Below are 20,136 nucleotides of genomic sequence, written 5' to 3'. Positions count from 1 at the left end.
TGAGTGTATAACAGCACTAGCTTCACAGCATTGTACTTCTAGCTTGATAGTCCGTTTCTCTCCAGTTTGTGTGTTTGTTGTGTTTAGCTCAAAAAGAAAGAATGCATCAGTATTTCCATCCAACGCATTTTAGTATCCAGTCTGTTTTCTGCTCTGAATCCAAGATTCATTAGAAGTGACCAAGTGGAAGATGACTCACTAGCAGATTTCTTTTGGCATTTTATCTGGCTTTCCCTTGTACATGCTTGTTGATGTTAAATTAACCAAAATCAAAGAAATCTTAACAAACGAGTGCTGTCTTTTTATATAAAGAGTGTGTATGCATGTTCACACTTGCTGTCTTCCACCAAAATAGCATAAATTTATATTCACTGTGCATATATACACGTAATGACTCTGTATGAACAATTCAAACTACTTGTCTGTCACAGATACGTAGACAATAGTCATAGACTTTTATATAAACACACAAATGCAGACGTACATAAATACCATGTCTAACTAGAGATCTATATATATGCATGTAGATGTATATCGCCTCAAACAAGAGGAATATATTAAGATTGCTGACTAGAGCTTTAACAAAGACAACTAGAGATACCCAAATACAGAAAATTAACTAAATGAAATGGTCATAAATAGCTAAAATCTAAGTAAGAATCTCTGAAAAGAAGAGCAGGAACAATCCAGTCAAAGTGATGAGAAAGGAACACTATAGAAATTTGGGTAGGCTGATGGGTGGGGAACAGGACACAATTTTTCTCTTGTGAATGTCTTTTGTAGATGGTACCAGGCCGTGTGTTAACCTATGCCAGGGCAGCTAAAGAGATAGGATTTGAACTGCTGAACAGGATTCTTAACCGAAAACTGAACAAAAGGCTGCTTGTCCTCAGGTTTTACACCAACAACCTAAAGCTGCTTCTAAGGTTAAAGTCTTGCAGTTTATGGGACTTCTCTCTATAATTCATTCTTCATCTGAAACAGTAATTAAAGGAAGTCATCTCTGAATTTGCAGCCACATGGTCCTGCTTTAAACTGGATAGTTTGAAACAGAAAATATACTTGTATGTATAAAATTCTTGATACGTTTTATGGGTTTTTTTACATTTTATATACACGTGTATGAATTGTGTAAACAAAATTTTCTCCCAAATCAGAATGTTTTGTTCAAGTTCTCTGTATGTTTATACAGTGAAATAAAAATCCCCCAAGGTAGCTATCTCAGGCATTTTTATTTGAAGAACTTAATTGTGATACAGTATTGTCTAAAATGATCCTGCAGAGCTTGACTGCAGTTGCCAATTCAAAGTGCCAATAAGTGCAAAGCCATAGTAAGATGAGAAAATGTGTCTTGGATTATTCTCCAGAAGTTTTGTGTGATTCCTTTGCAAGTTTTGTTTTGTTTTGTTTTTTAAACTGCATGGCTGCTTTGTGAAGGTCTCAGTGTGAATCCTGCTGTGTCACCTCCTCCCTCTCCACAAGCTGTTGAGCTAATGCAGCCCCGTAAAAACAAGGGGTACCACAATAGGAATATTGTAATACACCTTGTTGTGCTCATATACTATACTGGATCTTTTATTCTAGTTTTACTTTTTATATTTTAATTCAAGAAACAGTTTTGCCAGTTGAGATTTGAAGTGACACAGTAGAAACGTCAATGTTCACTTTTGAATAATAGAAGGAGACTTAATTCTTCTGGGTATTGTTTCTAAATATCACTGCTGTTTGCAGTAGGAATAATACTTTCTGGGTTTACATGAAATTGTTTTTGAATTACTGGAATGGTTTTAGTACAAAGCGCAAATAATTTGACTGAAATTTGTTTTGTTAAAAATCTTGAAACTGTTGATGGACTCTGAGGTTGACCTTATGTATCCATAAGGTCACACAGAGGAAAGCAAAATACATCATTAAAATGCTCAGTCTTAGATTTCATTAATTTTATGACTGTAAAATTGTCACCTATGTTTCCAAATGAAATGCTCTAATAAGGAAGACAGGTTTATGTGGTAAGCCTTTGTAGTTCTTCAGTTCAGACCATGCTTGAAGCTTTCTCGCTCTTCCTTTAGGCAAATCCCTTAGAAGCAGAATGTTTCAATTTTACACATTTTGTGTCAATTTTCCAGACAGAAAAGTAGCCCCTAGACATTAGACATTTAGCTACGGAAAGGCAGTTTCCTTAGTTTTATTTGATTACTGGAAGTTAGATTCCTGCTGATAGTTCAGGACTGTTAGTGGTTACCTGACTATTTGACAGAAAACATTTCCTCTCCTTTATTTAACCTTTGACTCATGAATGTAAAAGTTTTATCAGAGCTATAGTAGAAGCACCAGTGAGGTGGAAGTCTACTTATGGCAACAAGGGTTATGCGTGACTTTGAATAAAAGTCTGAGCTCCTTCCTTGTGGCTCATTTGGATTAAAAGAAAATGCTAAGTACGTTTTTAATTAACCATGAAATATCTTGGGCTCTTGCTTTCGTGACAGGTAGTGGCTGTACTTTTAAATAGAGACCTCTGTATTCTCAACCAGGGAATACATATCAAAACAATATTTCCTATGTTTTGATGCTTTTCGTTATTATGGGAGAAATGTTTTGTGGCAACTTTACAGAAATGGTTGTATGCTTGTCTTGTATGTTTGTTTCTCAAACAGTTACTGATTGTAAGGTGAGGGATGCAGACTGTGTACAATTAAAGAAAAATAAACAAGAAACCAATAATGCTTTCATAGTTTAAGAACTGAAATTATTTGTATTTGAAGATTAGGCTTCTAACTACATTAAAATTGAAAATCAAAGCCCTGTTTTTCCTCTGTTTTATCTACTGGGAAGGGGCTTCATTGATAACCTTCTGACATTTTCGTAAGACAGCTAATTAATTGTGAAATGCACTGCTCATAAATAATTTTAAGAATACAAATATGATGGTAAGGTCTTGCTAGTAATGGAATTTAATTTTGATTTTATCTGTTGTTAAGGTACATATTAGTGTGACAGTTTTGAATTAGGGGTAATATATTACAGGTCTTGTCTGTTAAATTCAGCCATTTCAATACTATTTTTTGCAGACAGTGCGTTTCTGTACTGACTTGAAAAAAATTGTTACCCAACCTAACAGATGTTGATGGACATTTGTGTGCTGGATGACTTTTCTGTACATAGACTACTTCTGTGCTAAACAAAGATTAAATAATTTTGCAAGATTTGCTAACAGGACAAGCTAAGAAGATTCTTTTACCTGTAGTGCTTCTGGTTTTCAGCTCTCACACACACAAGTGCCATACAAGCCAACAAGGCTAAGTGTCGGGTCCTGCACTTGGGTCACGGCAACCCCATGCAGCGCTACAGGCTTGGGGAAGAGTGGCTGGAAAGCTGCCCGGCAGAGAAAGACCTGGGGGTGCTGGCTGACAGCCAGCTGAATATGAGCCAGCAGTGTGCCCAGGTGGCCAAGAAGGCCAATGGCATCCTGGCCTCTATCAGAAATAGTGTGGTCAGCAGGAGCAGGGAGGTGATTGTTCCCCTGTACTCGGCACTGGTGAGGCCGCACCTTGAGTACTGTGTTCAGTTTTGGGCCCCTCACTACAGGAAAGACATTGAGGTGCTGGAGCGTGTTCAGAGAAGGGCAACCAAGTTGATGAGGGGCCTGGAGCACAAGTCTCATGAGGAGCAGCTGAGGGAGCTGGGGCTGTTTAGCCTGGAGAAGAGGAGGCTGAGGGGAGACCTTATCGCTCCCTACAACTACCTGAAAGGAGGTTGTAGTGAAGCAGGTACTGGTCTCTTCTCCCAAGTAACAAGTGACAGGACAAGAGGAAATGGCCTCAAGTTGTGCCAGGGGATGTTTAGATTGGATATTAGCAAATATTTCTTCACCGCAAGGGTTGTCAAGCATTGGAACAGGCTGCCCAGGGAAGTGGTGGAGTTGGCATCCTTGGAGGTATTTAAAAGACCTGTAGATGTGGCACTTAGGGACATGGTTTGGTGGTGGACTTGACAGTGCTAGGTTAATGGTTGGACTCAATGATCTTAAAGGTCTTTTCCAACCTAAATGATTCTATGATTCTTATACAGTGCTTTATCCAATACGATGTACTGGATAAAGATGTAAAGCCTGTATCACGAGAATGTTCATCTATGAATAAATCTGTTTGCTAGAGTAGTCCAAATAAATTAATAGGATTATCATCACATGTGCCTGCAAAATCAGCTTGTGATATAAGAGGACAAAAATGTTGCTTGACAGCCTTGAGGATGTCACAAAATAAAAAGAGCTTATACTTGCTCTTTGAATTGAGAATCTAAAATGCCACCTGATAGCTGTCATTATTATGAACAAACACAACCTGTGTTTATGTTTACTTTTGAATGCAGAGATGCATTCTATATGCACACACACAAATGTACTCTTGCTTATGAAAACAGCAAATGTAACAATTCTTTATTACACTGAATTAATAGCAGTTAGCAAATACATAGAAGAAAAATATAAAGGGAACTTTTTTGTACTTTTCAGTAGATCTTTGTAATATTCCGTTGCAGTAAGAACAGTATAATTAAAAATACTGACAAAAACTTTTGCAATTAAACCATGCTTCTGAAGAACTGAAGATTGTGTGGAAAAGAAACAGAGGACAGGTTTTGGTGGCCTTTGGTTTCATGCCATATAATGTAATGGAGTACTTGTTTTGATTTCCTTAATTTTTCAGGCTTAAGAGGCATGTTGAAATTATATTAACCTCATGTCTGTGGTTATAAGGCTTAAAGCAATTCTTTTTCCAGTCTTTCGGCTCAGAAGGGCAACTGGCATTTTAAACCGTGTTCAAGTAGTCTGTTTTTACAATGTTTTTCTTTGTGGTTTTGTTACATGAAGACATGGAAGTGTATCATCAACCTGATTTTGCTAAGGGAAGAAATTCTTGTATGAGTACTCTGGTCAGCAAGCCTTCCCATATGAAAGAAAATGCCCCCTTGGCTTTCTGCTAGGGTTCATTAATTTCAAATAATGAATTTGACCTTTTTATGCATAGACTTAAAAATTGCATTTAATTTTTCTTTTCACAGCAAGAGGAGAATTGAGATTATAAATACAAGAAAGAAATATGGTTAATATTTTATTGAAGTAGGAGCATTTATTTTTATAGAATGCTGTTCATAAATGTTCATTATGAAAAACGTATGATCACATAAGATTTTAGAGTATTCTACAGCAAAACATGCTGGGTTGATGTACACTACTAATGCAGAGGTGATAGCAAAAGACTGCAAAGCTTTTCGATAATCTAACCCATTTGTGTGTCCAGTGTTATAAAAATACTTTGCGATTTATACCTACCTTGTACCTTGGCTTGGTCAAAACACTAGAACATTGTTCCCGTCCCTGCTGTAATTCTAGGCTGGTAAAACTGTTCAATAGCTCTGACGTTTGCAGGTACTCTGAACACTGTGGTGAACAATTTTGTTTGCCTATCTACGCTGCGTTTCAGCAACATGTAAAACCAGGTTAACGTGATTTCGGAAGAGAATAGAACAGGAGTCCCAGGTGGAAGAAAACTCAAAGATAAGGTGTTTTAGGTGCTGTTATGATGGGTGTTTTACAAGGGTGTGCAGCATTAATGCCTGCAAGCAGTGAGTTGCCTTATACAGGTGCAACGAAGTAAATTTTATGATTATATAAGAATATATTGAAAAGCAAATGCAATAATGTCACACCTTAACTACTGTCAACAATACTAAGCATTAAAAATGTTTGTGAGCATTAAGAGGTTGATGTAGTTTTGATTAATAGACAGTACAGTGTATGGTAAAGAGAGATAAAGACATTAATACAGTGGCTCTAAAAGAAATCATTGCCTCAGTGTCTCTTTGGCTCAGCAAAAGTAAATTCATGGGGTTTTTTCCTGTGTTGTTTTTTTTTTTTAAAAGCACCAGTTAAGCATTTATAAGGATAAAAAAGTAAGATTGCTAGAAAATGCATAACTATAACTATGTTCAGATTTCTGCTGTTCTCTTTCTTTGCCCTAAGAGTTGGGATCTGTTTCTAAAGCCTTGCCAGCTGCCTACTGAAAACAGAGGTGTTACAAAGAAAACATAACCCTTCACTGGACTCACTGCACCAAAAGTAGACTTGGCTTCTCTACTAGCCAGGGTTTCCCCTAACAGGGAAGACATTTAGGTTCTGCAGACTGGGCTTTTTCAGTTGCAGTTAGCATGTTTCCTGAAATATATAAACTTTGAAATTTTAAGGTCTGTCCACAGCACGCACTAAAGCTTTTAAGAAATGCATTGAAAGTATGTCCGTGGATTTACACTGCGCTGAATAACAAAGTGTGTAGTATTGTTACATATGGGTATGAAATGTAGTAAAAACATTTCCTTCCCAGCCCTCCTTCTAATCTCAAACAACTAATATTAACCATACTATTACCATTTTAGTAATGTTCTTTGTGATAAAATTCTCACAGACATCAGAAAGTGTGTAATTTGTAAATAAGGAGTAATTTGTACTGGTACAATTTAGTTTACCAGACTTGCTACATCTGTATCATAGGCTTAAATAGTGATTATGGAAAGTTCTGCAGCATGCGGTCCCTGATGATGTCACTGTTAAAGGTAACTGTTCTGTAAATAGATGACAAAATCATGTAACTGATGCCACTATGTTTGAGTTTCTTTTCTCATGCTCCTCAGTTATGTCTTATTTATCTTGGATTCTGTTTAACTCAGAGTATTGCATACATATGGGCTGCAGAATTGTGTTCAAAGTCTATTAAGTATTCCTGTATTAATGTGCTGTGTGTTTGCAATATTGGTGAATGCTCTCTTATTTTTAGAAGTTAATTCTATCTATAGAAGTGACTTTCTAGGGAGACCAATATTCTTACATATAATGTGACACCTATACTACTGCATAGCATTGCACCATTTGTCAAATAAGGGGTACCTGGTCTGCCCAGGCAAAATTGTTTTTCATTCTCTATGGAGGCAGCAGTTCTGGCAGTCCACCAGGTACAACAGGACATAGAATTTCAAAATTGCAGATAACAACTACTGAAAGCCCTAACAATTAAAGATAATGGAAATGTGATTTGGCAATGTTTAAAATGTTTTTCTGGTGCCTTTAAAATAATGAGAAGTGAAAGTATTATGAGCTAATCCATGCTTAATGGAACTTGAAGCAGGTGTCCAGCATAAAGGAACGTAGCTTTGCTACTATTTATCAGTGATGTACCATTAAATTTGGGGGGAAAACTTCTATATGCATTTTATTTATATGTAGAAATATTATACAAATGTGCAAGTGAGAGTAATCATAGTAGTATTTTATAAGCACTGGAAAAAAATACATTGCTATTTTATTAAAATGTTTTTCCCCTCCTGTTTTAGTTACCTACCATGGTTTGAGGTATACTACAAGCTCCTAAATACCCTGGCAGATTATTTGGCTAAAGAACAGGTAATTTTAGATACTCTATTTCTTTGTGTAAAATATTTTCCTTTAAATAATAGTCACCATTTGAAGTGCTGTAAAGTGATTCTGTACCGTTTAAAATTTCAGTAGAATTTAGGAGCAAGTTTTTACATTAATCATATTGAAATTCAGAGAATCTGAACATACAGCTGCTGCCACTGTTACTTGAATCCTGCATTAATCTTAAAAAGCTGCTGAGAATATACCTTTATAAAGTGTCAGTCTTAGCATAAACAAGTCCTGGGTGAAGTGTGAGCAAAGTGTCACATCACTGGAGATCTGTATGACGTATTGATTGTAAACTGTAGATCTCTGGAACTATCTGATTATCAGTTACAAACACTTTTTTTCAAAAGTGCATAAAATATGATGTACTGTTTCACCCTTCATATTAACTAAAAACTACCTCTCGTAATTCTGTCATCTCAACTAGCAAGACAAAATTACTTACAGCATTTGGTGAAGAATCATGATAGTTTAGTTTGCATATTCATGAGCAATTAAATGCATTCCGGGATTACGCAGGAAAGGAAATACTGGCATGTGTCTTTACTGAGAACATTAAAGCTGTACCTTTCTGCTTTAACTATATTGTACAATCTAGTGTACTAGATTGTAATTAAAAAAAAAAAAAAAGCATCAGTAGTCAGCCATATGCTGTAGACTGGAAGAGCTGACATTTCAAGAATATATGAACTATAGAATAAGCAATTATTGTGCATTATAGTAAATGGACTATAGACAATGGTGATATTTTATGTAAAAAGAAAATTCAGTAGGAAAGTTTGGTGTTAGCTGTGTTTAAATAAAGTGTGGAATATGTTTAAGTCTTACAAGTGGTATAATGAGACTCTGGTTTTGGCCCCAATTTCACTGTAGTAATAAAAATTGTTACTAAGGTGGTATTTGACAGAAGGGGTAGGGATTGTCTTCTCCTTTGTTTCTTGATCAGGCGCTCTGGCATTGCACCTATTACTGCAACCAATTTAAGTTGCTGGGTTGTATGTTTGTTGTCCTATATGCTGAGAAAACTGTTTTGATGGGTCAGAAAGTTTTACCAGTGTACAGGAGTATTTTGTTGTATTGCCTAGTGCCATACCTGTTGCTGAGGAGGCTGTTAGAGGACATTGCTCCCTCCTGGCCCAGGCACTGTATGTCTAACCAGGAGCTAGACCCAAAGTCTTGTTTACTAGTATGAGATTCAGTAACATCATCATTCTTGCTGGGAGAGGCAGAAGCTTCCTGCAAACTCAAACAATGTGTTTAAAAGCTGGCCCTGGCTTGTCACTGATATTTTTGGTTTTACTTTGACAACAAAAATTTAATCTCCATGAACAAAAACCCTAAACTGAATGACAATCCTAAACCAAACAAAAACTCCATCTGCATCTCTTTCCCAAGTAAATGTCTCTAAAAGAGATCAACGTGGGGGATCCTAGTTAAATCTGGTAGCTGCATGTACTTTTTAGCAAACCTTATTAACTGTTTTATGTGCTCTGATTAATCATTTTAAAAGTATAAAATATAGCTATGTAGCTGCATATTTAGTAAAACTTTGAATAGACAAATATCATAGCTAACAATTTTAGGAAGATGACGTCCAAGATGCACAGACGAGCTAGATGTGTTAACACTGTTTTCGGTTGCAAATGTGATTCATTCAAGGAGTATATGGGGAAGTACGTACGAGATTGACTTAACTTGCAGATGCAATCATTTGCTGAGATACAAAGTTGGCCTGAATTTTATACTTAGTATTTAAATACTTCACTGCGAATTGCAATTGTCTTTCTCATTAAATACATATATCTATCTATCTATCTTTGTCAATATATAGTTTGATGTGTAGTAAATGGCAATTAGTCAGTTTTTATGCAATAATTAACTACCTTTAAAAAATATTCCCTATAGGAAAATGACTCAAACGATTTGTTAAAATCATTGTATAGCCATCCTGTGCCAAAGGCGAATGCTTTAGTCAGTTTAAGTGTGGTAAGTATTCTCTGTTTAACTCCTATTACTGACTATAAAGAAGTAGCTAAGGTTGAAATAAAAAAAAAAAGAATCTCTTTGCAGAGTAAACTTATGTTGCTTCCCATCATTAACTGGCTTGGACACCCTTTTTTTTTTCTCTCTGTGCAGAGTAGTTTGTCTCATGTTGTTGTCTTAAAGTCATAGTCATAAAGAAGCAGAAATTTGATTTTTGCTCTGTGGATGAGAAAGTAAACTGCAGTGGGATCTGGCAGTGCTAGAACTACTTTTCTGTGTTTCCAGCTGTTTCATGTAGATAATTTTGGTTTCTCCTGCTGTGAATTGGGAGACACTAACTCTGTTTTATTGCCTCTTATGTCTGAGTAGGTAGACTTGCAGGATTGGACAAAAATCTGTGTAAGCTGGCTTCTTTCCCATCTTCCTTCCCCTTCTTCCTAGTTTTGCCTAGTTTTGCTTCATCATGCGAAAGTGCTGTAGGAAAGATAGAAGTGTACTGCGTTACATGAAACTTTCAGCACATCTAGGTGAAAGAACATGTCTATGCCTACCTTGCTTTTGTGCTCTGACTTTTTGTGATGTGGGACTGGACGTTTATAGTATGGCAAGGTGGTGTTGCCGCAGAAACATCAGAAAGTGAGCCTGTCACTGTTACAGTTCCTGAAGTTTTTAACAGAAATAACATATGGATGCATGTTTAAATACATTTGTAGAGCCTGCATGAAATGTAAAGCCACTACAGAGCCTCTGCTGTCTCCGAGACATTGTTGATGCTCACAGCATCTGTACAATTACTGCACGCATAAGTAACTGTGTGCAAATAACTGTTTCTTGATTGAACTATCATAATTTGCAGGGCACAGAAAGAAGTGATTTTGTAAAGGCTTCCCCTACGCACATACTGAAAGACCATTAGATTATTTATCTTGATGTTATTTTTGTCATTTCCTGTTACTTTTAACTCATTTTATTTAGAATTGAGCCCAATACTTCAAGTAAAGTAAGCACAGACTCTAGAAAAGCATCTGGCCCTATTATGAAGGCATACAGAAATGGAGAGTCTACCACTTCTGTGCCAGTAGTTACTCACCCTTGCTGCTTAACATAATGCTACTTTTATTTTATTTTAATTTGTCATATCTCAGATTCCTTGTTATGCTTTTTTCTCTAGGCTATAGAGGCCTAATACTTTTCCCCCTTGAACAGTGCTAATCCACTGTATTTGGAAGTCCCTCCAGTCTTGTGTGTTGTTTTACACCAGAACAACATACTGGTTTTTGAGGCTGCAGTTGGAATTGTTTCTGTTGCTAAGTTTTTTCTGTCTGTTGTCAGTGTGATATTTTCAAGTTATTTTTCAGTTCATAGTACCTTTGCCAGGAATACTTCTGTATATCAAATAATATTTTGCTATCATTAATTACAGTATTATAATCAATTCTAATTTGGCAACCCTAAAACACTTTATAAAGTCCTTTAAAAATCCTGCTGTGTTTCAGAGGGACAGAGAGAAGTTGTAAAGATATTTTGCCTTGCATTTCTTGCAGTGTTACTGCCTTTTGCTATCGGTGTTGCAGTTTATCTTGCATAGAACTTGCCTACCTCAAAACAAATGTTGTGATGAACCTGGAAATGGATGTTGTGGTGAATACATCTGGCAATACTGGGATGACAAATTGCTTGCAATAAAGTTGATGCTTGCTAGTTTTATTTCAATATTCTCTGACTTCTGATTTTTTTTTTCTTTTAATCAATTGTCTCTTATTCCCAGTAGCTTGTTACATCAAAGAGTTTTGTAATCTTTTTTAGCTGACCAGTGATTATCTAAACACAGGCCTCCTGCCAAATGCTTGGCAGCAGGTACAGTCGAGCAAATATTACAGGTTCAGACAGGGCAGCGCAGGAAGGAATAGGTTAGCCTGAATCAGAATGCTTGTTGGATCTACAGGTATCTCTGGTTTTGTAATGCTCGGCGCTGTAGGGAGCAGGGAAATGTTTATGGCCACTTACAACTCTAACTTTGTGTGCCTAGTCTTTTATATTGATGTTCCTTTCTTGTTCCTCGTATATTATAAATAAGCTAGACTGGAACTGTCTAGTAATAGACTTAAAAAGAAGTTACAGTTGGAAAAATAATAGTAGAAATGACATCATAAGGTGGTTTTTCATTGTGCCAGGATGAGTCTAGTTCAAATTTCATGATGCAGAATTAAAAAGATCCCTCTGCCCATTTACTCAGGTATGCTGCAGAGTAAGGCTCATAGACATTGAAGCGGGGTTTAGATGGCAGGCCACAATGGTACTTAGGATTGCATGTATATAATCATGCATAAATTATGCCCAGTATCTGGATACATGGTGTTTCCTGGTAATCCTTGGTCAGGAGGATGCCAAAATGCCTTGGTCCAGTTAGGGACCAAGTTCAACTCTCACCTATTGGTCCCAGTAACAAATATTCTGCAGCTGAAATTTATGAGGGGTGATCATTCATTCTATGAAACCTGAGCTTAAATATAATTTGGGTCACTTTTACTTTACCCGTAGAGGGCTAACAAAAGTGATTTTTTTTTTTTTTCCTTCTCCCCTCCCTCCCCCTTATTTTTTGTTGGAAAAGCTAGCTAAGTTAAGTCTGAATTCAAATTGGGGAGGAATACAAAGAATAAAACAATTTCAGCCAATATTTTAAACATGGAATATTACAAGCATTAGAGTTGGCTTTGGAAAACTAAAAAGTCAATTGTTCAATCTTTCTCTCATCTTGTATAAGAACCAAGGGATGATTTTTGCAAGTGAGCAAGTTTTGAAAAAACAGCCTTGTCTTGTATCGGTGAGTTTAAAAGGCACTGACAATCTAAAGCCTATTGTAATTAAAGAAATAATTACTTGCTATAGGATATCTCTTGATTTCAGACTTATTTATACCTGTCCTTTGGGAAATTCTGCTGCTGTCCTTAGCCTAAAAGTGCAGTCTAATATTAATGTACCTATTCTGTTTAAATCAATCTAACTTCAGAGCTATGTGTGTGTGCATCATAATGCTTTTGTAAAAACCGCAACCAAAATCAAACCCTTAAATTGATGAACAAAATTTGCATTTTCTAGTGTCCTTTTTAGAGAAAACTTTATACAGGACAGCAACTATTAATTTGGTATCTCTTCCAAGGTTGTACATCTTCCTAAGGGAGTTCACAAAGATGTGCAAGGACTCCATACCACATTATTTTTGCTGCTTTATGACTCTTAATGACTGCAGTAATGGGCCTTTGCTTCTCATAGTTCTGACTTCCTTTTCTGTTTAATGAGTGAAATATTATTACTTTGTTAATTATAAATAATTACTTCTCTAAGTTACTAACTTCATTAATCAGAAGTCTTTTGATAAATATTCTGTGACCTTATTACATATAGGAAATAATTTTCTGTTCTAACTGTACTTCTGAAGAATGTAGGCATTCCATTAATCTGAATATTTTCCTGTTCTTGACTAGAGAAAAAAATCTTAGCTTTTTTTTTTGCATCGCTGATGCAAAACAATAACCTGGGATATTTATTGTGCAAGTGCTATGATGTTTATGGGATGCCTTTTTTAAGCCAATTTTTTTTTCTTAAATTTTTCACTATTGCCAAATGACCTAATTTGTGGGGAAAATTTTCTATTAAATGTATCAAGCTGGTTTAATAAGTCTCCTACACTGAGTTAATAGTATTAATACTTTTTTTTTTTTTTTGCTTGAACACAAGACACATTTAATATCTTATAGGCTTCCTTTATGTTTTGGTATATCTTTTTCAAGTTTGACTTGAAAACAAACCATGTCTTTGTGTTGTTAATTATAATTTTAAGGTACACTGTAAAACCAAAGAAAGTCTATGAAAAATGTCAATATTCCATTAAAAACAAATGAAAGCTAAAAAGTCAATAATTACCACATTTACTTAGTATGCACTAAGGTTTTTTGTCCTTCAAGATTTAGACTAATATGCAAAAATGCCTTAAAATTACTGAGCTAAATCCACATCTGACAACTACTAAATGCACTGGATTAATGAGAATAATTTAAATTACATCTGTTTTTAGTTTAATCCATTTTATATTTACATCCTAGATGGCCTCAAACTAAGATGCATAAAATTGCTAATGTATTTCATAAATGATTGCGGAATCTCAAGCTGTCAGAGCTTGCATTTCTGTTAGCACATTTTTGATTCAAAGATGTTTGGAAAGAGAAGAGAATGTATATCAAGTAATAATATTTCTATTCTAATTAATTTTCTCATGTGAGTGATTTTTTTTCCTTTTCCATTCTAAATTTACATTTTCTCCTTTAACATTTTTTTGGTTGCAATTTTCAAGTCAATGCTACTTTCAGGCTTGTGACAACATTTAAAGCTGGTTCAACTTCAGTGTTATTTCAAAACTGCAGCCCAGCATTTTGTTTCCTTGGTTTGTGTGCTGTGCTGAACCAGAGCTTGTCATTTTGTGTCGTGATCTGCTTAATTCTTTGTCTAGTAGTGGTAAGAATGCTATTGGAAAAATGGCTATTTGCTTAAACAAAGATGGGGTTGGAAATCCTAAATGGTGGATTTTTTAAAAAAGAATTTTTGGTTTCTGTTTGCATAAATTATTAATTATTTTTCCCCATTGATTAGCACTCGTATTTCATTACTCCTGATATAACTGGATTGCCAACAATCCCTGAAAGTGTAAGTATGCAGTTTCTTTTTTAAATATTTAGGAGAAGTATCAACCTCATTCTGTGTCTAGGGCTGAACTCTGCTTTTATCAATAGGAGATTTTTTTTTTTTTCCCCCAAGACTTTTTAGAATATGATTGATGTCTATTATTACAACCTTTAGCTAGCAGTTATGTTGCATTCATCATGAACCCATTTTAAAGCATTAACAGAGCATTTCTGACTGCTGCTATATCCACCCTTTGTTCATAATTACTTGGCTTGTTTGCATTTATTGGGATTATTTCTGTAAAATGTATTCTACTTCTGCACCTCGTGTTATTTGAATACCTGCCCTTTAAAAACTGCATTGCTAAGCTGCAAATTCAGCTATCAAGATATGCAGGTATTTTTTGTGTAAGAAGGCATTGTTTCAGGCTTTCTGAAAATATGCCGTACCTGCTTACATTTGGATGGTAACCATGCACCAGGAACGGTGGTGGTTGTTGTTATTACTACTTCTTTTTTTTTTTTTTTTTTTTTTTTTTTTTTTTAAATGAAGACTTGCATTCTGTAGATGCTAAATCCTTGACAGTGCTGTGGGTAGACAGTAAATGTGAAATCTCAGGTCATGTTCTCTTTTGATGTGTTTAGCTGGATCACATCTAATAGAAGAGCTTTGAAACTTTCTGCTTTCCACTCCTGCATTTAAATCTGGAATTGAATATGGATGTATAGATGTGCATTTTTTACACTTTCAAATAGTAACTTCCTTCTGAAAGTTAAGGTGTTGGAGGGTTTGCTACCGTACAAAATCATGCCGTACCGCAGAACTCGTTCTTGGTAGGTGTTGTGGTGTTCATGCAGAAAGCATGACAGAAGTGTGCTCACAGCCTCTGTGGTGGTGCACTGGCGAGGGGCGGTAGGAAAGGCGTCCGAATCTCCCGCTTCCGTGCTGCAGCTGAGAGGGGAGGTTTTCCCCCTCGGCGTGCTGGGAGGGCGGTGGCTCCTGGGCTGCAGGGTGGGACCCATGAGGGAAGGAAATGGAGCCGGGGAAACGTAGGCTGGCGAGGAGCCGTAGGGTGCTTGTAGCGGAGAGGAGGCCTGCGGGTACGTCTGTGGTGGCGGAAAGGAGTCTGCGCCAGGGACCCAGGGGAGACGGAGCAGCCCATGGTGCACCCCAGAAAACTACAGGAAGTTGCTGGGTAGAGGCATAAAAGAGAGGACCCTTGTTGCAAGGGCTCTTTGGGCAGGACAGGACTTAGTTTTTACATGTTTATTTTCATCTGTTTCACCCTATGGGTTCAGTTCCTCTAGTTTGAAGAATTCTCTTGTTCCAGCTTATTATTTGGGGTTTTAACACAACAGAGGTTTGGAGGTTAGAAGGTGTGTTATGTGTTCATCTTGAAGAAAATGTGGGGAAGCTTCACTCTGGACCTCTGGCTGATGGAGGACCTTGCGATGGTGCCACTGGGGATTTATTTTTCTGATTCTGTGGGAGAAGGGAAAAGTAATTTTCAAGGTGCCTTTCTATAATTATTTTTTACTCCATTTATAAAAGTCTCATCCTTCCAGTATGAATCAAAATAGTATGGAACTAATGGAGGGTTAGAACACGCAGGGAGTGAAGAGATGTAATTACAGTAAATTAGCAATAAAATTAATTTTCTTGTCCTTTGTTGTAAGATTCACATATTTCAGGGGCAGTAACTTTTCACATGTAATGCAGAAATAACTGTGACTGTCTCTCAAAGATATATTGGTCTGTACAAGATTGCAAACTGTTTTTACCACAGCTGTTGCAACACAGAATTGGCACACCATTATCAACTACAGCGTTAGAGGGTCTCTGAGGTAAACTGGGCTCAAATTATCATGATGCATCAGCCTCTGACAACCAGTTAAAAGTAGTACTTGAAAGACCAGAGTTTCTTTCTAAATGGAGTGTTTGTAGCCTCAAAGCTCTTGGTTTTATTTCTTCCAAAATTTTATGCAGCATGGACCAAGAATAACTCTATACTTTTGTTTTTGAATCAACAATGCATTTCTGAATTCACATGAAACTGGATCATCCATTGGATCTTTGTTTGTCTTGTCAATATCTTTTTTTTTTATTTAACATTGCAATATATCCAAAAAGGAGGTCAACCTTCTGATCATCATCTGGGCTTTAACTGAAGTTAGCTTTTCATATAGTAGAGTCTGTAAAGAGATAAACCAGCAGGTGGTGAACAGCAGCTCTGCCCCACGCCACGCTCCCTGACTGTGGAGGGCTGTGAGCTGGAGAGGCCACAGCCGGCTGCCATGTCCTGGCCCCCACGGAGGGGGTGCCGGCAGTTGCGGGGGGATTACCCTGCTCTAAAGCCTTTACCACTTACCTTGCCCTCGCTGTTTTTTCAGGGGTGCATTACCTTGCTGCCATGTGTTGGCCATATCTGATACAGACTAACAGTTTCACTGTTCAAATTTCTATCCTTGGGTTGGGGCATATAGTTGATAGACCTCCTACATTAATGTTCAGTAATATGTTGTTCCTGAGAAGAGATGAGTAAGAGTTCTGATTGCAGATACAATAATGAATGTGTGAAATTAAACATTTTGTTTATTGTGAGGTGTATTAGTATATTTTCATACATACTCTTTAACATTTACAAAAATTTTCTGTTTTCCTAGGCATTTTTGCTGGTAGCTTTTTTAGCTTATTCAGAACTTGTATATCTCTGGCACTGTGCCATGCAGAAATACTGTTAAGTTCAGCTGGAACACAGAGATCTCAACCTGCCCTCCCCCCCCCCCCCTGCCCCTTTTCTCTTTTTCCTCCAGTTCTGTGTTGTCTGAACTATAGATAAGAGGTGCTGGTGACTTTGCTTTTCATTAAACCCCACAGTGGGGATGGCAGTGGGGTTCTTGGGGGTGAAAACGGTGGCTGCAGGAAGGACCCAGTACCTACCACCAGTGCTGCTGGACGTTTGATGTCCCGGCACATACAGCTCAAGCAAAAACTTGGTGTTTTTCAACAAGCTGTTTGGTTGGACTTGAAGTAGAATAAAATGTGTTGGCTTCGGGAGAGCCTGGCAAAATAGCACAGTTTTATTATTGTAGCTATGACAGAACAGTTATTGCAGTGGTGGAAGATCTGTTCCTGGGCTGGAAGTAATGGTTACCTTAATAGCATATTATGCTATTGATATAATACCACATTTCATATTTTTTCAAATTTGAAAAAAATAAAAACAAAGGCAAATATAAGTTCACAAGCTTAATCAAGTAAGCAAAATAGTAATAACTTACACCAAAGTTAGTTTTTCATTGGCTTTAAAACCCAATCAATTATTCTTAAAGCAAACAAATTTTAATGCAAAGGGACTTCTTACATAGTTTGGTGTTGGTTTTTTTTTCCCACCTACTAATTGGAAAAAAAATTTTGTGAGTGATATATAAAATGTTCCACTTAGCTATTACTGTTGTTATATTGTTAACATCTTATTTATTTAAACAGAGAAACCTCACTGAATATTTTGTTGCTGTGGATGTGAACAACATGCTGCAACTTTATGCCAGTATGTTGCATGAGAGACGAATCATTATTACCTCTAGCAAACTAAGCACTGTAAGTACTTCACACATCTCCTTTTAAGTAGAATATATTGAGCATTTCAGAAATGACCTGCAGACATTTGTGGGTTTAGATATGTTCCATGTGTACTTATGAGACAATATCTACATACTTTTCTGATATATGGTTTTAGTCTGGCTCTTGAAGTACAAAAGTCTGATTTATGTAAGACCTACTCAGATACATTAAGTCAGGTTAATTATTTTTCTTATCAGGAGATGAGAGTTCTTTAACTCTCCTGAGTTCATTTCTGTGCCTTCTAACCTAAAAAGAATTCTTAAGGGCTATTATAAGATCTTTATTATTCACTTCTGGCTTATTCCATTGGAGCTACTTGAAAGAAATCAAGGGTCCATAATAATAGCTGCTATCCTAACCTGGTAATAGGTAGATTCATCTTTGTTAGAGTGGTTTGGGAGTGCATACTGTAATAGCTCTGATTTAGAGCAGCTCTTCAGACTGATAATAATGTACAACTCAAAATAGCATATTTTTTTTTTTTTTTTATTAAAGGTTTTAGGCTACTGCCCACATTAAAATGTTTTTTCTTTCCCTTATGCCTGCTTAGACTGCTTAATAAAAGAACGTTGTGTTTCATTTTGAAAATATACCTAAATATTCAGATGTTATTTTGTTTTACTCTTCACAGAATCTTATGAGTTTTTAAAATACCCTATATTTTGAAAATATTCCCAAGATCAATTTTGCATTAGTACAAGACTGTCACTTTATAACCAACTTTCATCATAGAGTATATTTGTTACGCTGAATGTTTAGCCTGAATGTTTAGCCTGTTAAGTGTAGTCATTGAAAATATCTTTTTTTTTTTTTTTCAACAGTACTGCATAAAACTTTTTGTTTAATATGCTTTCGGTTGTGGAAAAGCAACTTTATACTCCTGAACACTGCTAATTCTACTACCAAATAAATGAACAGTTATTTTCAACACATAGGTACAAAATTGGATATAGTACTAAAAATTTATATTTTCAAAGACTTGCAGGTGCTGATTTCCAATACATATGTGTGTATGTAAGGAGTGAGAATTTTTGGATTATAAATAGTGGATAAAACCCCTTTAAATTCTTCTGAGTCAAAAGTAAGTTGAAGATAGAGAAGATTCAGAATGCCATAAAAGGCTGACAGGTTTTACAATTCTAGGTGGTAGTAGCAATTATATAACTGCCTTATTATTTTTTTAAACACCACAGTGTTGGGTCCCTCAATCTGCAATCACTGTTGCAGTTAGGGGAATGCAGTAAGACAGCACTTTACCAGTGGTTTGCAGAATATGGAGCTAAGTAAATCTGTGGTGACTGGAGAGTGAAGGAGACATGGGGTAATGTAAGCAGAGGCCACATGAACAACTGAAATACAGAAAAACAAGTAGTGAATGAGTATAAGCAATCTTCAAATTACTAGTCTATGATATATTTTTTAACCACCAAAGATTTTACTTTATGTTAGAAAATTTCCATATTTTATCACCACCACCCCCCCCCCCCCCCCCCCAAATGACTAGGGGAAGAATTGGGTGTTACAACACAGTAATAAGACCACCCAAATGGGCAGAGAGAATTTGAAGGGAAAGCCGTTTCAAAGAACCTGGCTTAATAGAAGTTCACATGATTTAGCAAAAACGTGGAATCAAATTTTTTTTTTTTCCAGCTTGCCAGTCTGGCACCCAGCTTGCTATATTAATAAAAAAACCCCAAACCAAACCGCACCATGAAAAAACCTCAGCTCCAATGATGCCCCAGTCAAACCTCTTTTACTGCTGCAGTAGAGTGGAGTTAGGAATCATGATGGCAGCTCTGTGCCTCTGGAAGATTCATTCTGCAGATGGGCATGTGTCCATCTGCTTAACGTGATTTAAAGTTGTACTCTCAGCCTACATTTGGATCCTCTTAAGACTTGTTTTTGTTAGGCTGAACATCTCAGCTGATCTGTGTTGCTATGATATGACAAGAGAAGAGGAGGTATCAGAATCACACTGCTGATCTAGACCACCTTATTTCTATGTTCAGATTGCAAGCTCTTTGGAAGTCATTACATAACAGCAGATATAATATGCTGGTTGTGAGAAACTTTTAACTTTATTCAAAATTCAGCTGTTACTTCATGAAAAGGTTTGGAATAAATAGCCATCTTGATGGTGTCCTCACTTGAAAATAATTTCTGTCACTCTCCTGGACAAGGATGGGTGGCAATAGCAGACATTTGTAGTGGCATTTGGACGTCCTGAAGAATGTTCCCAAGCTGTTGATGTAAATCGTAGATTGCAGGTCAAGTCAAAAAAGAGAGAACACATCAATTTCACTTTCTTCTGGTTATTTTTTCAGTCTACTTGCATTACTTAAGTCATAGCTAAATGAAATTACTACCACATGATGTCG

General features: G+C 36.5%; 1 protein-coding gene across 7 annotated transcripts in view; it reads left to right on the top strand.

Annotated features, from left to right (window-relative positions):
* DENND1B (DENN domain containing 1B) overlaps nt 1-20,136 on the top strand; it is a 169,335-nt gene that overhangs the window by 74,194 nt on the left and 75,005 nt on the right. For 4 of the 7 annotated variants that reach the window (XM_041127796.1, XM_041127793.1, XM_041127795.1 and 1 more), the window contains 6 exons: nt 7,381-7,450; nt 9,377-9,457; nt 11,261-11,311; nt 12,219-12,278; nt 14,102-14,155; nt 17,624-17,734. In XM_041127796.1, coding sequence (XP_040983730.1) covers nt 7,381-7,450; nt 9,377-9,457; nt 11,261-11,311; nt 12,219-12,278; nt 14,102-14,155; nt 17,624-17,734 — 427 coding nt within the window. The remainder of the gene's footprint in view (nt 1-7,380; nt 7,451-9,376; nt 9,458-11,260; nt 11,312-12,218; nt 12,279-14,101; nt 14,156-17,623; nt 17,735-20,136) is intronic. The other 3 variants (XM_030033489.1, XM_030033490.1, XM_030033491.1) reach the window with 3 other exon arrangements.

This window comes from Aquila chrysaetos, chromosome 12 (assembly GCF_900496995.4).
Source record: "Aquila chrysaetos chrysaetos chromosome 12, bAquChr1.4, whole genome shotgun sequence".
In the NCBI taxonomy this organism is placed as follows: domain Eukaryota; kingdom Metazoa; phylum Chordata; class Aves; order Accipitriformes; family Accipitridae; genus Aquila; species Aquila chrysaetos.
The sequence above is the reverse complement of the archived record's forward strand: the minus strand, read 5'-3'. Positions and strand labels throughout refer to the sequence as shown.